Source organism: Paramormyrops kingsleyae, chromosome 1, assembly GCF_048594095.1.
Source record: "Paramormyrops kingsleyae isolate MSU_618 chromosome 1, PKINGS_0.4, whole genome shotgun sequence".
Taxonomy (NCBI): domain Eukaryota; kingdom Metazoa; phylum Chordata; class Actinopteri; order Osteoglossiformes; family Mormyridae; genus Paramormyrops; species Paramormyrops kingsleyae.
In genome coordinates, this window is record NC_132797.1 from 24,788,647 (window position 1) to 24,809,938 (window position 21,292).

Genomic DNA, 21,292 nt, shown 5'->3' on the forward strand with positions numbered 1-21,292 from the left:
GAGTTTTGGAAAAAAGCTTCCAGTGTTAAAGCTGCTGTTTTTCCACCCTTTTGGCCTCACGCACATATCAAGTCACTGGGAGACGAACTGTGGACAGTGAAATAATTCACAAATCAGACAGTATATGGTTAAGTATCTATCTATTTCTATCTGTCTGTCTTAACCGTCCATCCGTCCTTCCTTGAAAATTAAAAGGTAAAATATATCGGCAGATTTCGGGGTGGGGTGACGTCATCTGAATTCACAATTCACGAGTAACGAAATGCCATTGTTTAATGTACACGTTAATGAACTGTAAAGAAATTCAATGGGATCCCGAATCGCTAACTGCAAACTATCTTTCCCGTGGTTCTGCAACCGGGCCATTTTCGGTACCAGACTGACAGGTATGAGTGCTCGGTTTCGGTTTGCTTTCAAAATTAAATCTGACTGTCCTGACATTAAAACGATTTAATGGATATATATAAGCAGTACGTCATGAGTCACGTTTTCCAGGTAGGTCAACTGCTTCTTTAGAAAGACGACGGTAGCCTTCGCAGTAGGATATTAAACTGGTCTAAATAATAGTTGAATACGACAATCTTTGCTGTTGCTCTTCTTACAGTGAATATTCAGTGTTTTTGTCGTATGAATTGAACAGTCTGTGAAGGAAAGCGCTCTGCAAACGGCCTGGCCGATCAGCAGGGGGCGCTGTTTCGTTACATTTTGGTCAAACGCAGCGTATTCAGACGTACGCCCAGTATGGTGGCTCCCGACGCATATTGGATGTTTCTCAGAATTCCGTTCCACTTCCGTTCTCCCTCGTCGTACCTGTGGAAAGAGTATCGTTAATAGCATATTGGGGGAATTAATTTTCTGCTGAATAACAAAATATGAGCTATTTATATATCTTTTTAAGATTTTTATTTACTTACTTAAAAACGGTGGAATTTTAAAATTGGTAGCACTTTACTTAATGAGACACAAAGTAGCATTATGCTATTTTACTTGTATATTAATTAGCCACAATCTAAGTGTTAGTTACAAGCCGATGTCATGTTTGTTCATCATTAATGAATTATGACATTTTCTTAAGTAGCAACTATATTTGTTCATGATTTGTACTTCAGTACAAGTTACTACTAAGTATTTGTGTCGTCTCAGGTAAAGTGGTACTATCTGGTTGTTGTTCCCCTCTTATTCCTGACTTTTCCTTGGATTTAATTTTTATTTTAAGATGTTTCCTTATAATAGTAGTAGTAGTGGTAATAGTAATAATTAATTATAATAGTTTCTGTAACTTTTATTATTTCCCTGCTTCTTTTATTTGACTTCTGACAGTGTGGTTTGGTTATATAAAACTATATTCTTAGCACCAAGCATGTGACACTGCAGGTCTCACGTGACTCACTTCCAGATGTCGTTGATCTCAGTGGGAATGAGCTCGTCGCTGGAGTCGCTGGGCTTCATGGCAAACCCCCCCACAGCGTAGAGAGTGCCGGCCAGTGTGATCAGGCAGAGTGAGCTGCGTTCCTGGGGGAACTCCACAAAGTCTGACCACCTGATGCGTGCAGAAAGAGCCCCATTTGTTAAGCTATGAAAGGGATTCACATACCTACAGGCGATCTGCCAGGAAATTACTGGCTTTGCTGGCATGGTGCAGCTAGTCAAGATTTCTGAAATAGTAAAGGATGTCTTTATTGAAAATATGTTTGTTTCGTCAAACTTTTATGCAAATTTTACTTGTGAAATATGCTGTCCAGCTAAAATTTAACTGGCTATCAGTAAACATGAAACTCAGGGCTACCCCCATGACCTTGAGCAAGATAAATGATTAAATCAGTATATTTCAACTTAGTCCTCTGGGACTTCCAGACTGTCCACATCTTTTCTCCCTCCAAGCACACTTGAACCAAATGATCAAGGAATGAAGAACACCAAATACCTGGTACAGGTGTGTTGGAAGCTGGGAGAGAGACTGGGCAGAGGAAAAACTAAGTTGGATGGATGTATGGATGTATGAAGAAACTTGTATTAGTCATTAAAGTGTTTATGGTCTTGTACGCTAGCTATGCTAATCTGACCCATCAAAGTCTTTGCACCCACACCCTACTCACTTGTTCTTAGAAATGTCGTAGACTTCCATGGTGCTAGTGAGGCCTGAGTCCGTGACCCCGGCCGCCACGTAGATCTTGTCCTTGTGGACGGCGGCACCAAAAAGGCAGCGAGCAGTCTTCATCGGAGCCAGCTCCTTCCACTTCGATGTCTTGGCGCTGTACGCATACACCCTCCTTAGGCACTTCCTACATGTGGAACATGATGTGTTATGGGTGATGGCAAGGAGCCATAACCCAGTCTCTCCAGGCACTGGCCTATCCTGCTTTATTTTAAAAATAAACATTACTTTGGATAAAAGCTTATACTAAATAAATGAGATGTGTAGTGCGAGTGTCCCCATCACAGTGAATTCTGAAACACAAGGATGGAAGTAGAAAGAAAAGAACTTCTTTTTGTGGTATGAGAGAAAACTGGTGTGAATTATCTGAAGGTGGATGCATTCAAGGCCTTTTTGAAATCACAGTATTCTCTTAAAGATGTACTGAGTTAATAGATCCGCATTGAGGAAAGCATTAAGTATAACAAAGGAGTGAGAGTTATGGAATAGGATATGTTGGGCCGAAGACTTACTTGTCATCAGACTTTCCTCCTATTACGTATACAATTCCATCATGGGAAATCGTTCCATGGCCATAGACCAAGTACGGAAGGGCTGCTGAATCTTCCCATTTGAAAGACCTAAGTGAATTTTAACAGCGTTTGGTTAGTGCTGTCTACACACCCTCACCCTCTTCCTGAAGAGACCCAGATCAGATTCTCGCACCTGTGACTCTAAGATCACCTTGTCGATTGCTGGTAACTAAGATGAGTCTCTGGTACCATTAACATTTGATGTTTCTGGGGAGACTGGAGTGCAGTTATGTTGGTGGTGTGACCAAGGCTATCATATGTTAGTCAACAATTAAGAGAAACCACACCACCTTAACACTATGCCCACGACAGTTGCTCTGGTTGTGATTTAATGGCAAGTAATTCTGTTCTTTAGTAAATGTTTGTTTTGGGTGTCTTATTTACTAGAGCTAGGCTCTTGAAGAGAGTATGGCTGAACATCCCTCGTCTAACTCAGAATTGGCATCACATAGCAAACTATCAGTTCTGTTTATTGCTGATGCAGTCGATCCAATAACATAAAATGTGCTGTTTAGCTCTAATCTGCTTTAAGCTAAATGAATAGCCTACATTCTTTGTCTTTCCATAGACCAAGTTTTTCCCCTTTATCATCCTAACAAACACATTTACTGTCCTCTGCTTCTTGCCCTGTCCTTCAGGCCACAGGTTCCAGGTTCACTCAAACTCTGTTGGATAAGCAGTAATGGATGATTGATTGATGCTTAATAGGACAGTGTTTCTCAACCCAGCTCTTAACCCCCCCCCCGGGCGGTCCATGTATTTGCATGCACCTGACTCCCAGCCAATCAGAAACATCAACTACCTGATATAACGTGGACTCCAGGGGGTCCCCAAAGACTGGGTTGTGAAACACTGGAATAGGGTAAATACCACTAAGCATTTGGAGGGATCTGTAGCACATGCTCCAAGACCTCGGCCACAGAGGAGCGTTTGGGTTACTCACTGTCTGTTGTACACCATTACGGAGTCCAGCGTACGCTCCCCCTCCTTCAGTTCCTTGCCTCCAATAATAAAGATGGAGCTCTCCACCTCACCAAGCCCAAACAAACACCGTGCAGAGGGGAGAGGGGGCATCCCCAGCCAGTCCTGGCCAACAGGATCGAACTGAAGAGGGACGAAATCAGGGACGTAAACCCAGTTAAAATGAAGGTCACAATATATAAAAACCATGCCTAAGCATGAATATTCCATTATTTTTATGACAAAGGACCAAACACAGAGCAATTCATAAATGATAATACATTATACATTTAAAAAACCTCATTATGTCACAGTTGACTTAATTAATTTCTTAAATCTCAGTTTGGTATACTATCACCTTGAACTTACGAAACAAATATAATTAGTAAAAAAGATCCAGATATTAATTTTCCATAAGTAACACAATAAGCTACTAAATTGTACGTTCAAGTGGAAGATGATTAATAAAAGTTAATTATGTCATTTATAGATGGTTCATTGTTCATTGTCATCTTTAAATATGATTCAAACCTAAATGCTTCTGAGTAATAGGCCTGGTTACTGACCTGAAAGAAGTAAGAACTCAGTGGTTCCTCTTTGCTCTCCTCATTGTAGAAAAGTCCCCCAGCCACAAAGATCTGGTTCTCCTTGGTCACTATGCTAGAATGGTTCTTGGGAATTTGAGTTGACAGAGATGCCACGAAGCAGTCGTTTCCTATGGGGTCGTAAGCTATTGTTCCCGTTTCACTAATCATGAATATCAAATCTTTGTGGAACATGCCAAAACGTAGGTTGTCATTCAGGATCCCCGGAAGTAAGTCCTCCTCTTCCTGCTCTTTGTCCTCTCCTCCCTCTGCTTCATCCACATCTGATTTTTTCTTCTCACTCTTGTTGACTTCTGGAAGCTTTCCCTGATAAGCGTCCTTGACCAGCTGTAGCTTCTCTGCAATCTTCTCGTTGGACTTCATCCATTCATTCTTCTCCACCTTCTCGGCGAAGTAGTCGGGCGAGATGAGTCGAAAGCGAATGCAGTCCACCAAGTCGGGCAGGTCCTTGAGCCTGGTGTCCTTGCTGTGGTCCACCCACTTCAGCAAAGTCTCAAAGACCACCTCTTCGCTCTCCACGTTGAGAGAATCGCAGGTGATGATGGCAGCCAGCTCACTAGCACTTAATTGTTGAAAGTCTTGGTCTTGCGAAATCAGCTGGAAGTGGTCAGAGATGTAATCCCGGGCGGAGAGAGCCAAACGTGGACAATCCAGCATCAGACCCAGTCGGAATATGGCCAGGCAGTTGCTGAGACCGAGCCTCTTCTGGAGGAATGAGATGCAGATAGTGAAGACGGAGGGTATCTGGAACATGTTGGCAACCATGAAGATATCCTGGACATTTTGCTCCGTCACGTTGATGCTGGAAGTATAGATGTACTTGAGGATTATGCCCATGACACCTGGCTCCACATCGTTCAGCACAATCTCCCGCTTCTTGCTCTCTTCAAGGTCCGACACAAATATGGCCCTGAAGAAAGAACTGCAGGCTGCCAGCACCAACCGGTGGCATGGGAACTCCTTGTCTTTGATCTTTAAAACACAGTCCACCAGCTTGTCATTCTCCAGAAGATCGTAGAGGCCATCTTGCAGTAACGTCTGCTGATATATCCGGGGCTCCTCTAGGGGGTCTATTGGTGTGGCCATCGTTACCCGGTGTATATTCGCGAGACTAGAGAAGATCCCTTCTCTGGGGTTGACCTACTCATTCAGAGCCTATGTGAAAAAGAGCAGCCTTATCCATGCCGAAACCAAGCCCCGGAATCCACTGCTGCTAGCTTCATCAGCTGCTTCAACCCTTCAAAGTCCAACAGGGGCCTATTTTTAGGCTCAACTTGTACAAAGACGAAGAATCTATAATAGTGCATGCGAAACACAATCCCCCCCAGCCCTGGGGAAAAAAACACTCTCGACAGTAGCCTGACCCTGTGGACAGCTGAGGGAGGGAGGGAGGGGGGGGGGCATACCGCAGTCATCAGGTCAGGACATGAGACCTTGAGTGAGATCTCTGTCCGCAAAGAGCAGGACCCCCTTTTGGGCTGATGAGTCAATGCAACGTCATCTTGGAACTCAATCAAAAAAAAATTCTTATGCCTGAATGTATATGACAATAATACAAATCATCAGATTATATTGGTATAATCATTTATATTGTAGTGCTCATAATTTATTGCAATCAATTTTTTCACCCCCGGAAATACAACATTACTTTTCTTACGTATGTATGAGACACATTTTTATTTTAACCCGTTTAAGCAAATGGCTAATAATTATTGTTGACTTCAACTTTAGTACGATACTTCATTTTCAGATATTTAAAATGAAGAGCAAACAGGATCCTTCATCCATCCAATATTTTCTTTCTCACTCACACATTAATCTAGATTTTAGCTGCTGTGACATTTGTGACATCTTAATTAGCTCCTAGTTTGGTAACCTCACGTTGTTCACAGGAATACCTGAAAAATAACTGGAGGTATGAGCTCATTATAAATTAGGTTTATAGACTTTTCTTTTTGAAGCTGGGGTATAATATTGATTCTTGTCATTTTTCTATTTCTTAAAATGGAAATATTTAATGTAATGTTTATAAGGACTAGGCCCTGAGTAAGATATTGAATGAGTACTGTATTTTTACGAAGACTGTTGCCAGGCAGAAGCCACCTTCAGGTCAGGAATATTGATGAAGTTACCTCCAGTCTGATATAATTTTTTCCTGAAGCACTGCTTCAGATCACTCTTCTACCATTTTGGATTTAAGACAGAGTAGGGTGCAGTGGAGGAGTTTGGGGTGGCTCATTCATATTTTTAGCAGGTCTATCATCTTTCAGTCTCTAAAATTGGCTGCAGTGTCAAAGGGAGTTTGGTCTATGCATTGTTATCCCACTGCAAAGGAATGACGGTGGATCGGACCCCTTAATCTCTGCTTTGACAGACACTGAGTTGTGTGAAAGCAGAAATAACAGAATTACATCTTCAGCTTCACTCTCAATTGTGCTGCTTTACCCAGAAACATACAAGGCCAAGTCCAAATCTAAATTTATTATAGCAGGTTCATATATGTCATATCTTAATTCTGCGATATGCTAACAAAGCGAAAATGACAAAAATAATTCAATGCAACATTACAATTAAGAAAAAAAGATGTCTGTAAAGTGGAAGCAATATATTCTTTTGACATTTTATACATAAACTGTATCATTTGGCACATAAGAAAACCAAACCTTGTGGTCTGTAAGAAATTAATAAATTTAGTATTATCAAGGCATGACACGTTTTTCACTGAATATTTAACGTTAAAACCTTTAACAGAAAATTATCCAAAAACAATTGTGAGACTTTTAATTTTTATATTTTTTTCCTAAATGAAAATTAGGTGCAAATCTTGCATTGTATTATTTGACAGAATACTTATTTAACAGAATTATTTATTTAACAGAATTCCCTACATAGTTAAACCATGCACTCTGAGTATTTTCCTTTAATAATAAAAACATTTACTGGGGTATGAAACTTCTGTACCAGTTCGATTTACACTTCAGAACTGCTTTGACATTTCCTCTTCAGAAACATGGTGTACAGCCCGACACAGCTTGACTGAGACTTCCTAGTAACTCCCAGACATAAACCACAAATTATAGATGCAGGTTTAGTGAGCCTTGTCGTTATGGTAAACTTTACTCCGCCTTTTCCTTCCCCGCATCCTCCTTTCCTGGGGCATCCACTGCCACAGCTTTGGGTGAAGGTATGGGTGTTGTGGTAGGCGAGGGGGTAGAGGCGGGGATCGGGGTGGGTTCTGGGGTCAGCACGGGATCGGGGTCCAGAAGCAGGGCCTGCTTCCTCTCACGCTCCTTGATTAGCTGTATTCCGCAGTATGTGACGATCAGCACAGACAGTGTGGACAGAGGAAAACCTGCAGGGGAAAGGACACTGTGAGCACCTGCCTGGGTCAGCAAGGGCTAAAAAAATCACCATCCATAAAACCAAGCTATCACCTTTTTATAAGGAACATAACAACATAAAAACCAGAAATAATGAAGTTTCACTGCTCACTTACAGTACCAGTCCAAAGTCTGGATGCACCTGAAAATCATTTGTTTTTCGACAAGATAATGACCTAAAGCACACCTTGAGGTTGAGTAATAATCGATACTTTATTAACTCCCAGTAGTAAGTATTATGTTGTGAACAAGGAAAGAGTTGGAGTGCTGAGAGAGGTGACCTGGCTTCCACAATCCCACAAGAGTAAGAGAAAGGCAGGCAACTTTTGTCCAGATCTTGTGGAAACTTCTTCAGGACTGTTGGCAGGGGCGTTGCTAGAGATTTTGGGCCCCATGAAAGCATATCATATTAGGCCCCCCAGTCCAAACCAATCCAGTTATTTTCCTAATTTTTTAGGGCCCCTGTCACTCAGGGGCCCTTGGAATCGTCCTAGCTTTCCTCCCCCTTACGGCGCCCCTGACTGTTGGAGAAGCATTCCGGGGCCTGAAGCTGGATTTCTTGCTTAGCCAGATAATGTCAGATTTAAGGTAACCCAGTTTAAATAGACTTTATCTACATTCACTTCCATTTAGCCCAGATTACCTTAAATCCAACAAGATATCTAGGTAAGTAAGACATCTGGAAGCTGAATGAAAGAATGCCAAGAGTCTGCAGTGCTTTCATCAAAGCATAAGGGGGCTATTTTGAAGAGTCTAAAATTTGAGAAAATTTTGAGATGTTGAACACTTCTCTTGGTCATTGCAGTATCTGATATGTATTACTTCATTGCCTCATAGCCTCTTACTATAAGGTGAATAAGATAGCTAAAATAGAGACAAATGCATTAAAAGCAGGTCTGTCCAGATTTCCAACTGGTACTGAACTTCTACCTCTACTTCTTCTACTTCAGACCTGTTATGACTTTTATAAATTTCAGTTACAGGTAAATATAGTATTTTCTTGTTGGTAATTAGTGTAATTGTAATTTAGGTTTCCTTTTTCCACAACACGCATCAATGCAGTCTGCCTTAAACACTGACAATTCCTCAGTTCAGGGTTAAACAATATCAATATGCTGTTTTTGTTTTACAGACAAGATAAGGACTAAATTTTGGGGACCACAGCTGTCTTACCTCTAAGAAGAAGCCTTCTGGCAACCAGCCGGGCGAAATCGAGACTGTTCAGGGCTAGAACATTATACAGGATGATAGCCCAGAAGTTAAAGGCATTAAACACAGCCCTGATCCTGCGTGACATGGCCTCAGACATTGCCATCTGTTGGCAGAAAGTCAGAACTGCAGTTCATCCATTACAATAATGACTTGAATTACTCATAAATAAACCAGACACACATGCAGTACGTAAGGTAGTAATTGAGGGACAATGGCGTTAGTTAGGAAACGTTAGGAAATGTTTCATTAAGCAGAGCAACGTTTTTTTGATTGTGGTGTTCACTGTTAATATGGAATCCGCACAACATGAGGAACACACCACTGCTCGTTCATTATGGATACAAATGGAATGGATTTATACGTGTTGTTAAAATACGTGTTCACACATCTCAGGCAGGTACGGTTTGGAGAGCTGTCAATGTGACAGTTAGTTGAAGACTTTGGACACAGTAAACAGGCACCAACTGTGTTAAAAAATAGACCCCATACACAAGGCCTTCCTGGCCTGCCTCACCTCAATGGAAGCAAAGGGCTCCAGCGAGAAGAACTTGGCCAGCCAAAACTCAAAGTTTAAGCCGAAGCAGTTCAAGAAAGCCCACACACAGACAATCTGGCAGGGCCCCAACCACAGGGCCGTGACGCTAAACGTACAAACTGTTGCCACCAGCTCGTTCCAGATATTGTCATGGTTTCCACCCAAGTAGTCATAAACATACCTGCGGATAAGTATTGACACATCGCTGGAAGACTTAATTACAGTCTGACATAGCTAAAGCACAGAAAATAAGGAAGTGTCTCTCTATGGTGTAAAATAATGTTAAAAAATGAAGTTAATAAAAATTAAAAGACAGTCTTGACATCTTCCAGTCAGCACACGAGGTGTATTTATAAGGAGAATGAGCTCGGGTTTCAAAACACCGTACCAGGAATGTGATGTCACTAATCTGGGCACTCACTTGCAGAGCCAGTCGTTTATTCCTCTGTCAAAGTGTCTGTAGGAAGAGTAGTGATTTCAGTGTTAGACAGGCCTCATCACTGCTCAGGCCATCAGCCTAGTCAAACACTATTGGCCTGCTCCAGTTCACCGGTCTGCAGAACTCATTGTGTATTTGATCAAGCGTGTTTAAAGTCTTAATTACAATTTGAAGTTGGATCAATGGTGACTATGACTGATTTGACAGAACAAGTAGCTGGTTTGTGGCCCAATTTGTGGTCCTTTAATAATCCTCATATAAATAGCCAGTCAAAAGTTTGGATACGCCAAGCTGTCTACAAAGCTAGGTGTTGATTCACATGACCTGGTCTCCTAACCTTAACACATTAGAAATGGCTTTTGGGGAGTCTGACCAGAGAGTGAAGGAACAGCCAATGAGTGCTCAGCATATATGTAGGACCTCCTTCAGGACAGCTGGAAAAGCATCCCAGGAGGCCACATCATGAGACGGCATAGAGGAGACAGCAGGGGCAGCTGGTTCCTGGAGCAATTGGGGTTAAGGGTTTTGTTCAAGGGCCCAATAGTGGAATCACTCTGCCAGCAACCTTTTCAATCCCACCTCCTGCTCCCCCACATACTTTTGGTTAGTGCATAATTCCGTACCTGTTATTTTATAGTTTTAATGTTTTTATAATTATTATAATATGTAGAGAATAGTACAAATAAACCTTTCTATGGGTATTTGTGTCCAAACTTTTGTCTGGGAAAGTTATATTTATAAATGTGTAATTAATAGACTAGCTAAAAATGCAAGGTATAACAAACACATGAAGGGATAAATTGTAGTATCTCACGTTTCAGCGAAGACGTAGAGCATGGTGATGCATTTAGGCGGCTTTGGAGGATCCAGGTGGTCGAGCTTGGAGACAGTGTTTATAACCCCAAACATCACTGTGGCTTTCACCCAGTCAAACACCAAGTTAGAGTAGGCCAGTCCAGCTGTGGGCATAACCAAGCAGAAACCACGCGTCTTATAGACTGTCATAAGGAAGCCGGGTGCATGGGAACTTGGGGTGTAGCCCTGTGGCCTCACACTTCACTGTTGGGGGGTTTTAATCCCGCCTCCTCTTTGTATATGGGTGGAATTTCCATCCTCTCCCTGTGCTGCACAGGTTTCGTCCAAGTACTCTGACTTCCCCCTAATTAGCCTGATAAAATAGCCCATACTATATGATTGTGTGTAAGCCTGAGTATATCTGCACCCTGGCATCCTATCAAGCATATACCCCTCCCACATTCCCGGGGCCTCCTTAGATAGGCTCCTGTACCCATGTGACCCTGACCAGCCTGGGCATGGCTTTGGGTGGGCAATGACAGAGTAAATTTAACCAATCATAAGTGCTTTTAACAGAACTCTTTTATCATTGTGAAGGAAACCCCGCTCCACAAGACCTCAGACCCAAATTGAGCACTGGTGCCCACCTAACATACCCAAATGCCCAGCCCAGGATGGAATCCTGGTAACACCACCACTGACTAAGATAAGGAGTTAAAAGATGGATGGATCTTAAGTCATCGAGGCATTGTTTGTTCACCTAGTGTCCAGTCTGTGAGCTGCTTCACCAGCTTCAAGTCAGAAGGTATTGTCAAAATATACATGAAGTGAAACAAGACGTCCACCGTGATGATGATCCCGAGGTGGCCCACGGCCCAAGCGATGATGTTCCACATCTCCCTCTCCTTTCGGATCAAGTCGGGATTGTTCACCTGTGCGGGAGGAATATAGAAGCCTGATTTCTTAATTCGCACCTTAAAATTAACATTTGACAAGAGACACAGGTGCAAGTGCAACTATATCACAGCCTCAATGAGTCTAAAGTAGTGTACATTAGCCCCCCCGTATCCGAGGGTGATACGTTCCAAGACCTTCGTCGGATAGCCGAAACCATGGATAATAGCGAATCATCCACATATATAATGCGATTTTTGTGTATATACATATGATACATGTTAATTGATAAAGTACACGCAGTAAGTGATTACTAACAATAAATACAATAATAATAAATTACATTGTGCATTACTATACAGTACTGCTCTCTCTCTCTCTCGGATGAAAGGGATTCTGATGTTTTAGCATAATTCTCAAAAGATGATAGAGTAATGAAAAAATATCATGAGTCATGGGATGACAGAGGAATGAAAATCCCTCATGCTTTTTATGCACTTTTTATGCAATACAGACACTGCAATTACACAGCAAGGAATGTGACCAGCGAGAAGGTGAGTGGTAGACTGGATGAGAGTCCTGCTGGGAAGTGTGGGTATGGAGCCAAAGGGGGGAGAGTCACGTGCTGGGCGTGACTGGGCAGGCAGATTTCACCATATTACAGCCTGTACTCGTTTGGGGCTGCAATTAACCTGGAACCATGGATACGGGGGATCCACTGTATTGTTATTCACACAGTGATATTTCAGGATGCAAGAGAGATACATGTGTGACATGCTAAGTGCTAAAATCACCAGCCAACCTCAATGTCAAGTGTTTGGACTGTAGAAGGAAACCATACAAAGAGTCTGCAGACTCCAGTCATGGTGAGCTAGAACCGGCTTCGGAAGGCAGCATAAGTTCCATGTAAAGAAACTTTAATGTGCTTCTAACTTAGCCGTGAACAACATATTCACCTGTACGTGGAATTTATCGAAAGTCATGACAGGTCCAAAGTAGAAGAACGGGAGGTAGAAGTTGTATTTCAGCAGTTCCAGGAAACTGTAGTTCCCCTCGTTCTTCTCGCAGTTCTCCAGGGCGAAGCTCATGCATCGCATGATGGTGAAGCCACAGCCTCCGTAGAAGAGGAGCCCCTGAAGCTGAAAGCTTCCAGTCACGAAACCCTCCTGACAGAAACACGTAAGACCAACAGCTATTGTGTGCGACTGGAAGAATCCTGAAAGGTGTGTATAAGGAATCAATGCAGGAAATAATACCATAATACTGGACATTATGAACCATGCAAGAGTAAGAACAGAAGATATTTAATTTTCCATGTCCCATTTTACACTAATGACTGAGGATGTCCAGAATGTAGGTGAGATGTCTCTGCAAGCTATGAAACGTGGTTCTGTAACTTTGTGTAATTCCATATTACTTGTTATGAAGCAATATTCCTGTTCTAGCCTTGATCATAGAACCAAAACATTCTGAGAAGTTTTTTGAGTGAGCCAAGTTGGTGCTCCTCCAGTTCAGGCCCATATTCCTTATCATGGCCAAAGACTATCTTCCTCAGTATGATCCCAGGCCTGTGCTAATCCAACCGGGGTTATTGTAGGATTTTAAAGGGGGCATAAGAAGGGGTACAATTCATACAGAGGTGCCAACCTTATCATTAGCCAATGATATGCTTTGAATTGGTGAGTGACAAGGGAGGAGGCACTCTGGAGGCCAATCAGCTTTCAGCTGGGGCCAGTGCCCCCGTGGCCCCGCCCCTGAGTTTGTGTCCCTGCACGTCAAGCCCATATTCCTTAGCATGGCTTAAGACTGTGTTCCGCCCAATTTCAGGCCAGGTTCCTTTCTCAGTACAGCCGTATGACTCACCTGCCAGGTGACAAAGGGCTCTATCTTGAAGGTGGCCAGGCTGGTGAGTCCGGCCACGAAGCAGAGCCACTTGATCTTGACTAGTGAGATGCTGTAAAGCAGCACGCAGTGGGATAATACCAGAGTGACGTAGGTCCAGCCCATGCTGGTAAAAATCGCCATCATCCCATACGCCGTATACATTATGGATCTGTGCTGTGGGGGAAATGATCACTGTTTTGGTGATGCTCAGCCATCCGTTTATAAGCCCAGTCACACCTGCAGTGTGGGTTTCTATTCAGTGTTGTGCACATTGTTCTTTGCTTAGGAGTGACTCAGGGCAATCACATTGGGCACTATGCTTGATCAAATTTTGTTATTCCATCACCGCAGATTGATTGGCTTTTGCAAACTTTACTGTAGAAGTTGCACTGTAATGAAGTATGTATGTGCTTAAATACTACGTGTAAAATGTAATATTTTATTATAATAGGAATATCCATCAATTAATTAAAGCTGAAATATCTTAATATATTCTCAATTAAATCATAAAGATTGCCAATGCACACCATGAATGATGAGTCAAATATTTACCATCGTGCTGTTTTAATTAGCCTGGCACCCTACATCACCAAATTATTCTTAGCAGAGAGCACTAAGTTTTAAGCACTGCCTATCTATGCTGTATTTCAGAATGAGAGGAAGAGAATCACCAGCTACCCTTGCCAAACTCATCGGACAGAACCCAGAAAGTACCTTCGGGGCCAGCATTGAGCAGATCTTGGCGAAGATCACATGACCCGACAAGGCAAAGAGAATGTGGCAGCGGAAGTTCAGGAACCACATGACCCACTCAGTATCTGCCATGTCCTGCAGATGTCAGAACGCGACATCATCAAAGGGTCAAGGTGATGTAACTGAGCTTGAATTAATTTCTCACAAATATTCTGGTCATTTTGGCTAAGTTTAGCTAGCAACATTTCTGAATTCTAAATTCGAACACACAAAGAAACTCAGAGTATTAAAAATAATAGTGTCTAGTTACTAGTATAGAAAGGATCAGGTTTATCTTTATTAATTTATAATCTGACCAAATCATGGTCTTTATTCCATGCATAGTAGAATTTATAATACAGTATTAGTATTTAGCAATAGTGAGTTAGTTTTTCATAACTAAACTGCATTCAGACATTTCTTGCTATAGAAAATGTTTATGTTAGCACTAAGAATTGAGTACTGTAAGGTCACATGATCTTTAAAATATCAGTTATGCTGGTGCAGGACTCACCACCTTCCCCCCAAAGTAGTACCAGCCATCCTTTACACTGGCTTTGAATGTCTTTCTGTTCACATTAGCTGGAAGATAAGGGGTGAGTTTACAGTGAAAACTGCGGCCAACTTTTATCTTGGTTGATTAATTAGGTCTGAGTCGCAGTCCAAAAGTTCACAAACCTTACATTATAAGGAAATGATTGTCACTTTGTACCTCCTGGTATCCCTCAGGAAGGGTCTCCAAAAACTGAAAACTAAAGAACCCAGCTTCTGCTGCCTTTACTGTCAGATATATAACAATAGAGAACTTATATTACCTGACAAAATGCTTTTATTATCTTGTTATCACTCGATGTGTAGACAGACAAATTGCTCCCAAACACAGAGAGATATCAATGAAGTCAAAAGACCATTATGATTAACATTTGTTCTTGTTTCCAACCACTAATTCAGAGCAGGGTTAAGGTACAAGACCCTATACCCTACAGAGGCAGCCAATCAGCAACACAGCCAGATATGAGCTTTAAGGTGACTGTTTAAATGACAGCTTTATGCTATCTCTCCAGAAAACTGATACCTTCTTTCTGAATTTGTGTGTGGATGGGCGTTTCTTCTAACCGAATATAGGAGTGTCTGCTATCTGCATTCTCCATGACTGCTCAAAACCGACAGTATTTTATCAATAATATACTGTTCAGTCATGTTGTTCTCATTTTTCATAAACGCCACAACACACTCTCAGAGACAATTTTAAAATAAGTTGTGGTAGGAAGCCATCAATATTTGACTATACGTACACATGTAATATGATTTGAAAACTTGCTGGGCTACCCTACTCACCTCTGGAGACCTCAAAAATCCAGCTTGCAGTCCAAAGCAGAGCCATGCAGAGCACAGCGGTGTAGAGGTAGATCTCATATCTAGGTAGAGCGGCCTTGACCCCCATTGCAGAACATTAACTGTGATGATCCAGGAAGAATCTGGTGAATACCAAAAGCAAAAAATAATAGTAATAAAACTCTTAAAACCTGCAAGCAAGCAGAGCTACACAACTCAAATGCATGTTAGCATCCTTTCCTCAATACTGAATAACTCAGTTAGGCTCAGCCACCCATAGTTAGAAAAACAACAGCAAAGTAAAAGCTTTGTCTATTTATATTTGCTTAAAAACTGGGAAAGCAGGACGCACACCACCAGTGATGACAAGAACCAAGAAAATGCTAGATCCAAGATACTTGTATGCAACCCACCCACCCTCCCACACACATACCCACACACGCACACACACACACACACACACACACACACACAGACAGACAGGTTTGTAATTATATCTCTGTGGGGACTGTCCATTCATTTCTATGGGGAAAACTCTAATCCCAACATGACAACCTTAACCCCTACCCAGCCCTAACCTTAACCATAAGCAACCAAACAAAATACAAAAAGTGTTTTGGCATTTTTTGTTTTTGATTACATTTACAGATCTTTGTGGGGACCTCAAAAATGGTCCCTACAACGTCAAAATAACAGGCTTTTATTACATTGTGGGGGACATTTGGTCCCCCATAAACATAATTCACACACACGCGCGCGTGCACACACACTTGTACTCATATCTTCTGTGGGGATCGTCCATTCATTTCTATGGGCAAAACCATAATCCCAACAATGACAAACTTAACCCCTACCCAGCTCTAACCTTAACTATAAGCAACCAAACAAAATACAACCCCCACACACAGACACACAAACACAAACAAATACTTTAAAGACAACTTTCAAACTGAAGGTGGTTTGCTGTTACTGGTACATTTCAATTTATGAAGGAATTCCACATGTAGACGTTTTTTTAAAGGTAAATTATTTCGATACGATGGGGCTACTGCCAATGTAAGTTTTCAGTATGATATATCACACTCATAGGAAGCTCTGCGTCAAACTATTATAAACTCCTTAATCATCATAATAAGTCACCGTTTGTAATTTACTTCAAAAGTGATTTAGAATTATTTACTAACCTTTCCAAATTAAATAGCGCAGTTTTACAATATATCATGCAAATGCTCCTTTTAGTATGCCTGCCTCAATTATATTAATAAATTAGGCCTATATTCAACAGCCTCGATCCCAGCGGAATATACATGTCCTTTCTGCCAACCAAGGGCAATTAAATATTGATCTCTAGGTAGGCCGTAACAATACCCGCCTCTACTTAAATAGGGCAATGGCTTCAAACTCGACCCTAGTCATCTGCACCATGCGGCCGTGTTCCTATTTTAGATCCAACATTTGTTCTCCCCACGTCTGTTACAACCTCCGGTGACCTCCTGGGCTCATCAGTGAAATGCCTTCCTCCCACAGCCTTAACTGTGGGCTGTATGTAAAAAGCAGCACTGATTTACGTACGTTGCGAGTGATAAAGAATCCCAAGTGTCAGAACTGGACATATTAAGCGCAAACTTTTGCCATTTTTATATCATACACTGTACCCCAAAGCATTTGCTGATTTCTTTAGCCATGTAAATACGAATTTAAAAAAGAAATATAGACATATACATAGAGTATTAACATGCAGGAGATGTTACAGTTTGACAAAAGACCTGTGCATTTTCGCTCAGCAGAGGCACTTGTTGCACTGACCTTGAACTCAGGCGACAATTCCCGGAATGCGGACGAGTGACTCGTATGCAGAACCCCCGTTTCCAAACCAATAAAAATCAAGAGATGTTTAGAAACAAATGCATGCGCTGCCTATCGTAAGGTTGATCCCCGTTGAGGGTGCTGGGAATGGCAGAGTGGTGAGTGCAGGGTGCATTTATAGGTTTTGGGGTGACACCTAAAGCTAGAAGCTATTGTGTGCGCATTCCTATCTCCTATTATAACTCAGCGTGACATTTAAGCCTTTACCATTGCGCGTTGATTTTCTTCGAAACCAGATTTCTGAACGTCAGTTCTGTAGAGACCATTATTTTTGAACCTTAAAAGGGTTTTGACATAAGGACTACTCCATAGATACAGACCTATTATTACTGAGACTACACAAGACCTTTGTAAATGTTGTTTAGTTTATTCTTTTTATCAGTCGTCTGTTTTTAGACGCTTAGCCTTGGGTATTATTGTCTTTATTGCTTCTTTTATGTTAGTATATTCCATAACCGTAAAGTTGCATTTTTTACATCCACAGTACTTCATCCACAGTTACTTACAGCAGTTTATATAGATGGTATTAGGTATAACGGTACTACTGTGCAGATTAGCGTGTATTTGCATATATTATTCATTAGAAACGACGTAACACAATGGCGGGGGGGTTTGTTCTTCCAGTTGATTGTACTTTCTGTTTGATACATTGAAATGAAATGATGTCCAACAATGTAGGTCCAGAGCAGCAAGCTTCATGAAAGACACTCACCAGCCGAGCGATAAAGCGTTCCAGTGGCTACACTCACAAGGGCTTAACTTCGGTTTGAATGCTGGGGGGGGGTGAGATCTCGACCCATTTAGGGGGAAACATGATTTTTGTTGGGGGGGGTATGGGATTTATTAGCTAGTTTTGACGTGCACTCAGGTAGATGCTTCCAAAGCTTTATGGCTGGGACTGAGAGGCTGAGGAGGAGATTCTACCCCCAAGCCACAGGCATGGTTGTTGGTGCCAGATGGGCCGGTCTGAGTATTTCACAATCTGCTCAGTTACTGGGATTTTCACGCACAACCATTTCTAGGGTTTACAAAGAATGGTGTGCAAAGGGAAAAATATCCAGTATGCGGCAGTCCTGTGGGCGAAAATGCCTTGTTGATGCTAGAGGTCAGAGGAGAATGGGCCGACTGATTCAAGCTGATAGAAGAGCAACTTTGACTGAAATAACCACTCGTTACAACCGAGGTATGCAGCAAAGCATTTGTGAAGCCACAACATGCACAACCTTGAGGCGGATGGGCTACAACAGCAGAAGACCCCACCGGGTACCACTCATCTCCACTACAAATAGGAAAAAGAGGCTACAATTTGCATGAGCTCACCAAAATTGGACAGTTGAAGACTGGAAAAATGTTGCCTGGTCTGATGAGTCTCGATTTCTGTTGAGACATTCAAATGGTAGAGTCAGAATTTGGCGTAAACAGAATGAGAACATGGATCCATCATGCCTTGTTACCACTGTGCAGGCTGGTGGTGGTGGTGTAATGGTGTGGGGGATGTTTTCTTGGCACACTTTAGGCCCCTTAGTGCCAACTGGGCATCGTTTAAATGCCACGGCCTACCTGAGCATTGTTTCTGACCATGCCCATCCCTTTATGACCACCATGTACCCATCCTCTGATGGCTACTTCCAGCAGGATAATGCACCATGTCACAAAGCTCGAATCATTTCAAATTGGTTTCTTGAACATGACAATGAGTTCACTGTACTAAAATGGCCCCCACAGTCACCAGATCTCAACCCAATAGAGCATCTTTGGGATGTGGTGGAACGGGAGCTTCATGCCCTGGATGTGCATCCCACAAATCTCCATCAACTGCAAGATGCTATCCTATCAATATGGGCCAACATTTCTAAAGAATGCTTTCAGCACCTTGTTGAATCAATGCCACGTAGAATTAAGGCAGTTCTGAAGGCATATTAGTATGGTGTTCCTAATAATCCTTTAGGTGAGTGTATTTCTAGATTTTAGTACCTATTCTGTTAATGTTAATTCTGTTATCCTTCTGTCTTGTCTGGAGTAGCAGTGGTTTCATTCCAGCTGCTGGTGTACCAGTACATTCATGCATGTCAGTAATAAAATTCTTTCACCTTGAATTTGCACAGGTATGAGTGCAGGTACATTGGAAAGCTTTCCATCTTGCTTTCCTTTGAAACAAACACACACACATGCAGCTGCTTCTTATATAAATATGCTTCACTTAAACATTCCTTCTTAATGGAGAGACTAAAATTAAGCTAATGCCATCATTTGCATTTTTAATTATATTGTACATTATCCCAAGATAATTGTAAAAATTAGAAATTTGGTTTTAAAATTGAATGTGTATAAATTAGCCATGGTTTGGTGTCCTGTCCTAGGTTATTCCCTGTCTTGCACTGTAGCTTCTGGATCCCCGTGGTCCTGCGTAGGACAGGTGAGTATGGGAAATGGATTGATGGATAGAATAACCATACAATCTGGTGAAAGAAGGTATAAATGACTTCATTCACACCTAGGCTCCTAAAGGTCTTTGGTTCGAGAGTCTGGAAAATTTCTGGAAAAACTGGTCATGTCACACATCAGTCTCGACATTCCTGTATCCATGGACCCACTCCAGTTCATATTCTGGTGAAATTGATCCATGAATGAATGTCGTGGGACATCTAGAAAAAAAAAACAGCCACGTCAGGATGATATTTATTGTGTGTGACTCAAGCTTTAACGTCACTGATACAACAACAACAACAAATTTATGTTTGTATAGCGCATTATCACAACATTACATGGTCTCAAAGCGCTTTACAGCATCCCCACCCAAAGCCCCCAGTGAGTAAGCCATAGGCGACAATGGCAAGGAAAAACTCCCGAGAAGGAAGAAACCTTGGGAGGGACCAGACTCAAAGGGGGAGCCCATCCTCCAGGGGCCGGCAGGGAGAGTCAAATACAGTTAAATCTGAAACACAAACGGGGAGCAGGGGGGAGATGACAGCCGGTGCCACCGCTCCCTCCAATCGCCAGGCAGCCAGAAGGCAGGGAGCGTTTCATACAAGGAAGATGACACAGGCAGAACGGCGAGCTGGATGCACGGACGTCATTGGTAGTGGCGACGTCACATGTTGCAGGGTGTGCTGGACATATTGATAGATTGAGGTCTCCAGGCAGCACCCCCCAGGAGAAGTAGGGGAAATAAATGCAATTAGTCAAAGTAGGGAAGACTATAGGCAGTGCTAAAAGGTAGATCGGCAGATATGGCTATGGCAGCATAAGTAGGAGGGAGAGGCAGGTGGGAATGCAGGCATGGGGAGTCCCTGAAATGTCAGCACTCCAATCCCACAAGCGATTGTGAAGCTAGAGTGACAGCACTGTCAATTCAGTTTATCCAAAGCCAATGGCACCGATCCCCACCCAGCTCTACACCTCACACTATAGGTTTAACTGGGAATGAGAAGCTAGCTAGAGCTAGAACTAGTGTCCCTATAAGCTAAACTAAATAGGTGTGTTTTTAGTCTAGACTTGAATATTTAGAGTGAGCCTGAAACCCACACATCCGGTGGAAGACCGTTCCACAGCTGAGGAGCTCTATAGGAGAAAGCTCTGCAGCCTGCCGTAGATCTTTCTACCCTAGGTACTAACAGATATCCCGCGCCTTGAGAACGAAGCAAGCGTGGGGGATTGTATGTGGTCAGCAGATCACTAAAGTATTCTGGTGCCAGGCCATTCAGTGCTTTATAGGTTAACAGTAGTATTTTATAGTCAATCCGAGACTTAACTGGTAACCAATGAAGGGAGGATAAGACTGGTGTGATGTGATCAAATTTTTTAGTGTTTGTGAGAACTCTGGCTGCTGCATTTTGTACCAGCTGAAGTTTATTTAAGGAACCAGACGGGTAACCAGAAAGGAGGGCATTACAGTAGTCTAGTCTGGTAGTTACGAAGGCATGTATTA

The 21,292-nt window shown here is 42.2% G+C and overlaps 2 protein-coding genes across 2 annotated transcripts; both read right to left on the reverse strand.

Moving 5' to 3' along the window:
- Positions 1–255: 255 nt before the first annotated feature.
- Positions 256–5,602, reverse strand: LOC111837844 (kelch-like protein 40b). Its single transcript, XM_023800251.2, has 6 exons — positions 4,254–5,602; positions 3,671–3,831; positions 2,668–2,775; positions 2,097–2,282; positions 1,391–1,540; positions 256–810 (listed from the first exon to the last, which is right to left on the reverse strand). Exons 1-6 carry the CDS (start codon positions 5,376–5,378, stop codon positions 699–701), a joined length of 1,842 nt encoding a protein of 613 aa, XP_023656019.1. The 5' UTR covers positions 5,379–5,602; the 3' UTR covers positions 256–698.
- Positions 5,603–6,882: 1,280 nt separating this feature from the next.
- LOC111837832 (protein-cysteine N-palmitoyltransferase HHAT-like protein) lies at positions 6,883–17,443 on the reverse strand. Its single transcript, XM_023800194.2, has 12 exons — positions 17,305–17,443; positions 15,502–15,641; positions 14,678–14,745; positions 14,146–14,259; positions 13,411–13,605; positions 12,504–12,713; positions 11,414–11,585; positions 10,673–10,817; positions 9,841–9,876; positions 9,399–9,600; positions 8,846–8,987; positions 6,883–7,644 (listed from the first exon to the last, which is right to left on the reverse strand). Exons 2-12 carry the CDS (start codon positions 15,605–15,607, stop codon positions 7,409–7,411), a joined length of 1,626 nt encoding a protein of 541 aa, XP_023655962.2. The 5' UTR covers positions 15,608–15,641; positions 17,305–17,443; the 3' UTR covers positions 6,883–7,408.
- Between the last annotated feature and the right edge of the window lie 3,849 nt (positions 17,444–21,292).

Bases quoted from the DNA above. Each gene is read 5' to 3' on its own strand.
- LOC111837844 (XM_023800251.2), bottom strand. From the start codon at position 5,378: ATGGCCACACCAATAGACCCCCTAGAGGAGCCCCGGATATATCAGCAG. The intron at 3,832-4,253 runs GTCAGTAACCAG...GTCCCTCTTCAG, and splicing joins TGAGTTCTTACTTCTTTCAG to TTCGATCCTGTTGGCCAGGA. The intron at 811-1,390 runs GTGAGTCACGTG...CTCTTTCCACAG, and splicing joins GAGATCAACGACATCTGGAA to GTACGACGAGGGAGAACGGA.
- LOC111837832 (XM_023800194.2), bottom strand. From the start codon at position 15,607: ATGGGGGTCAAGGCCGCTCTACCTAGATATGAGATCTACCTCTACACC. The intron at 12,714-13,410 runs GTGAGTCATACG...TGTTTCTGTCAG, and splicing joins AGCCCTTTGTCACCTGGCAG to GAGGGTTTCGTGACTGGAAG. The intron at 9,877-10,672 runs GTGAGATACTAC...CTCTTCCTACAG, and splicing joins CTCTACGTCTTCGCTGAAAC to ACACTTTGACAGAGGAATAA.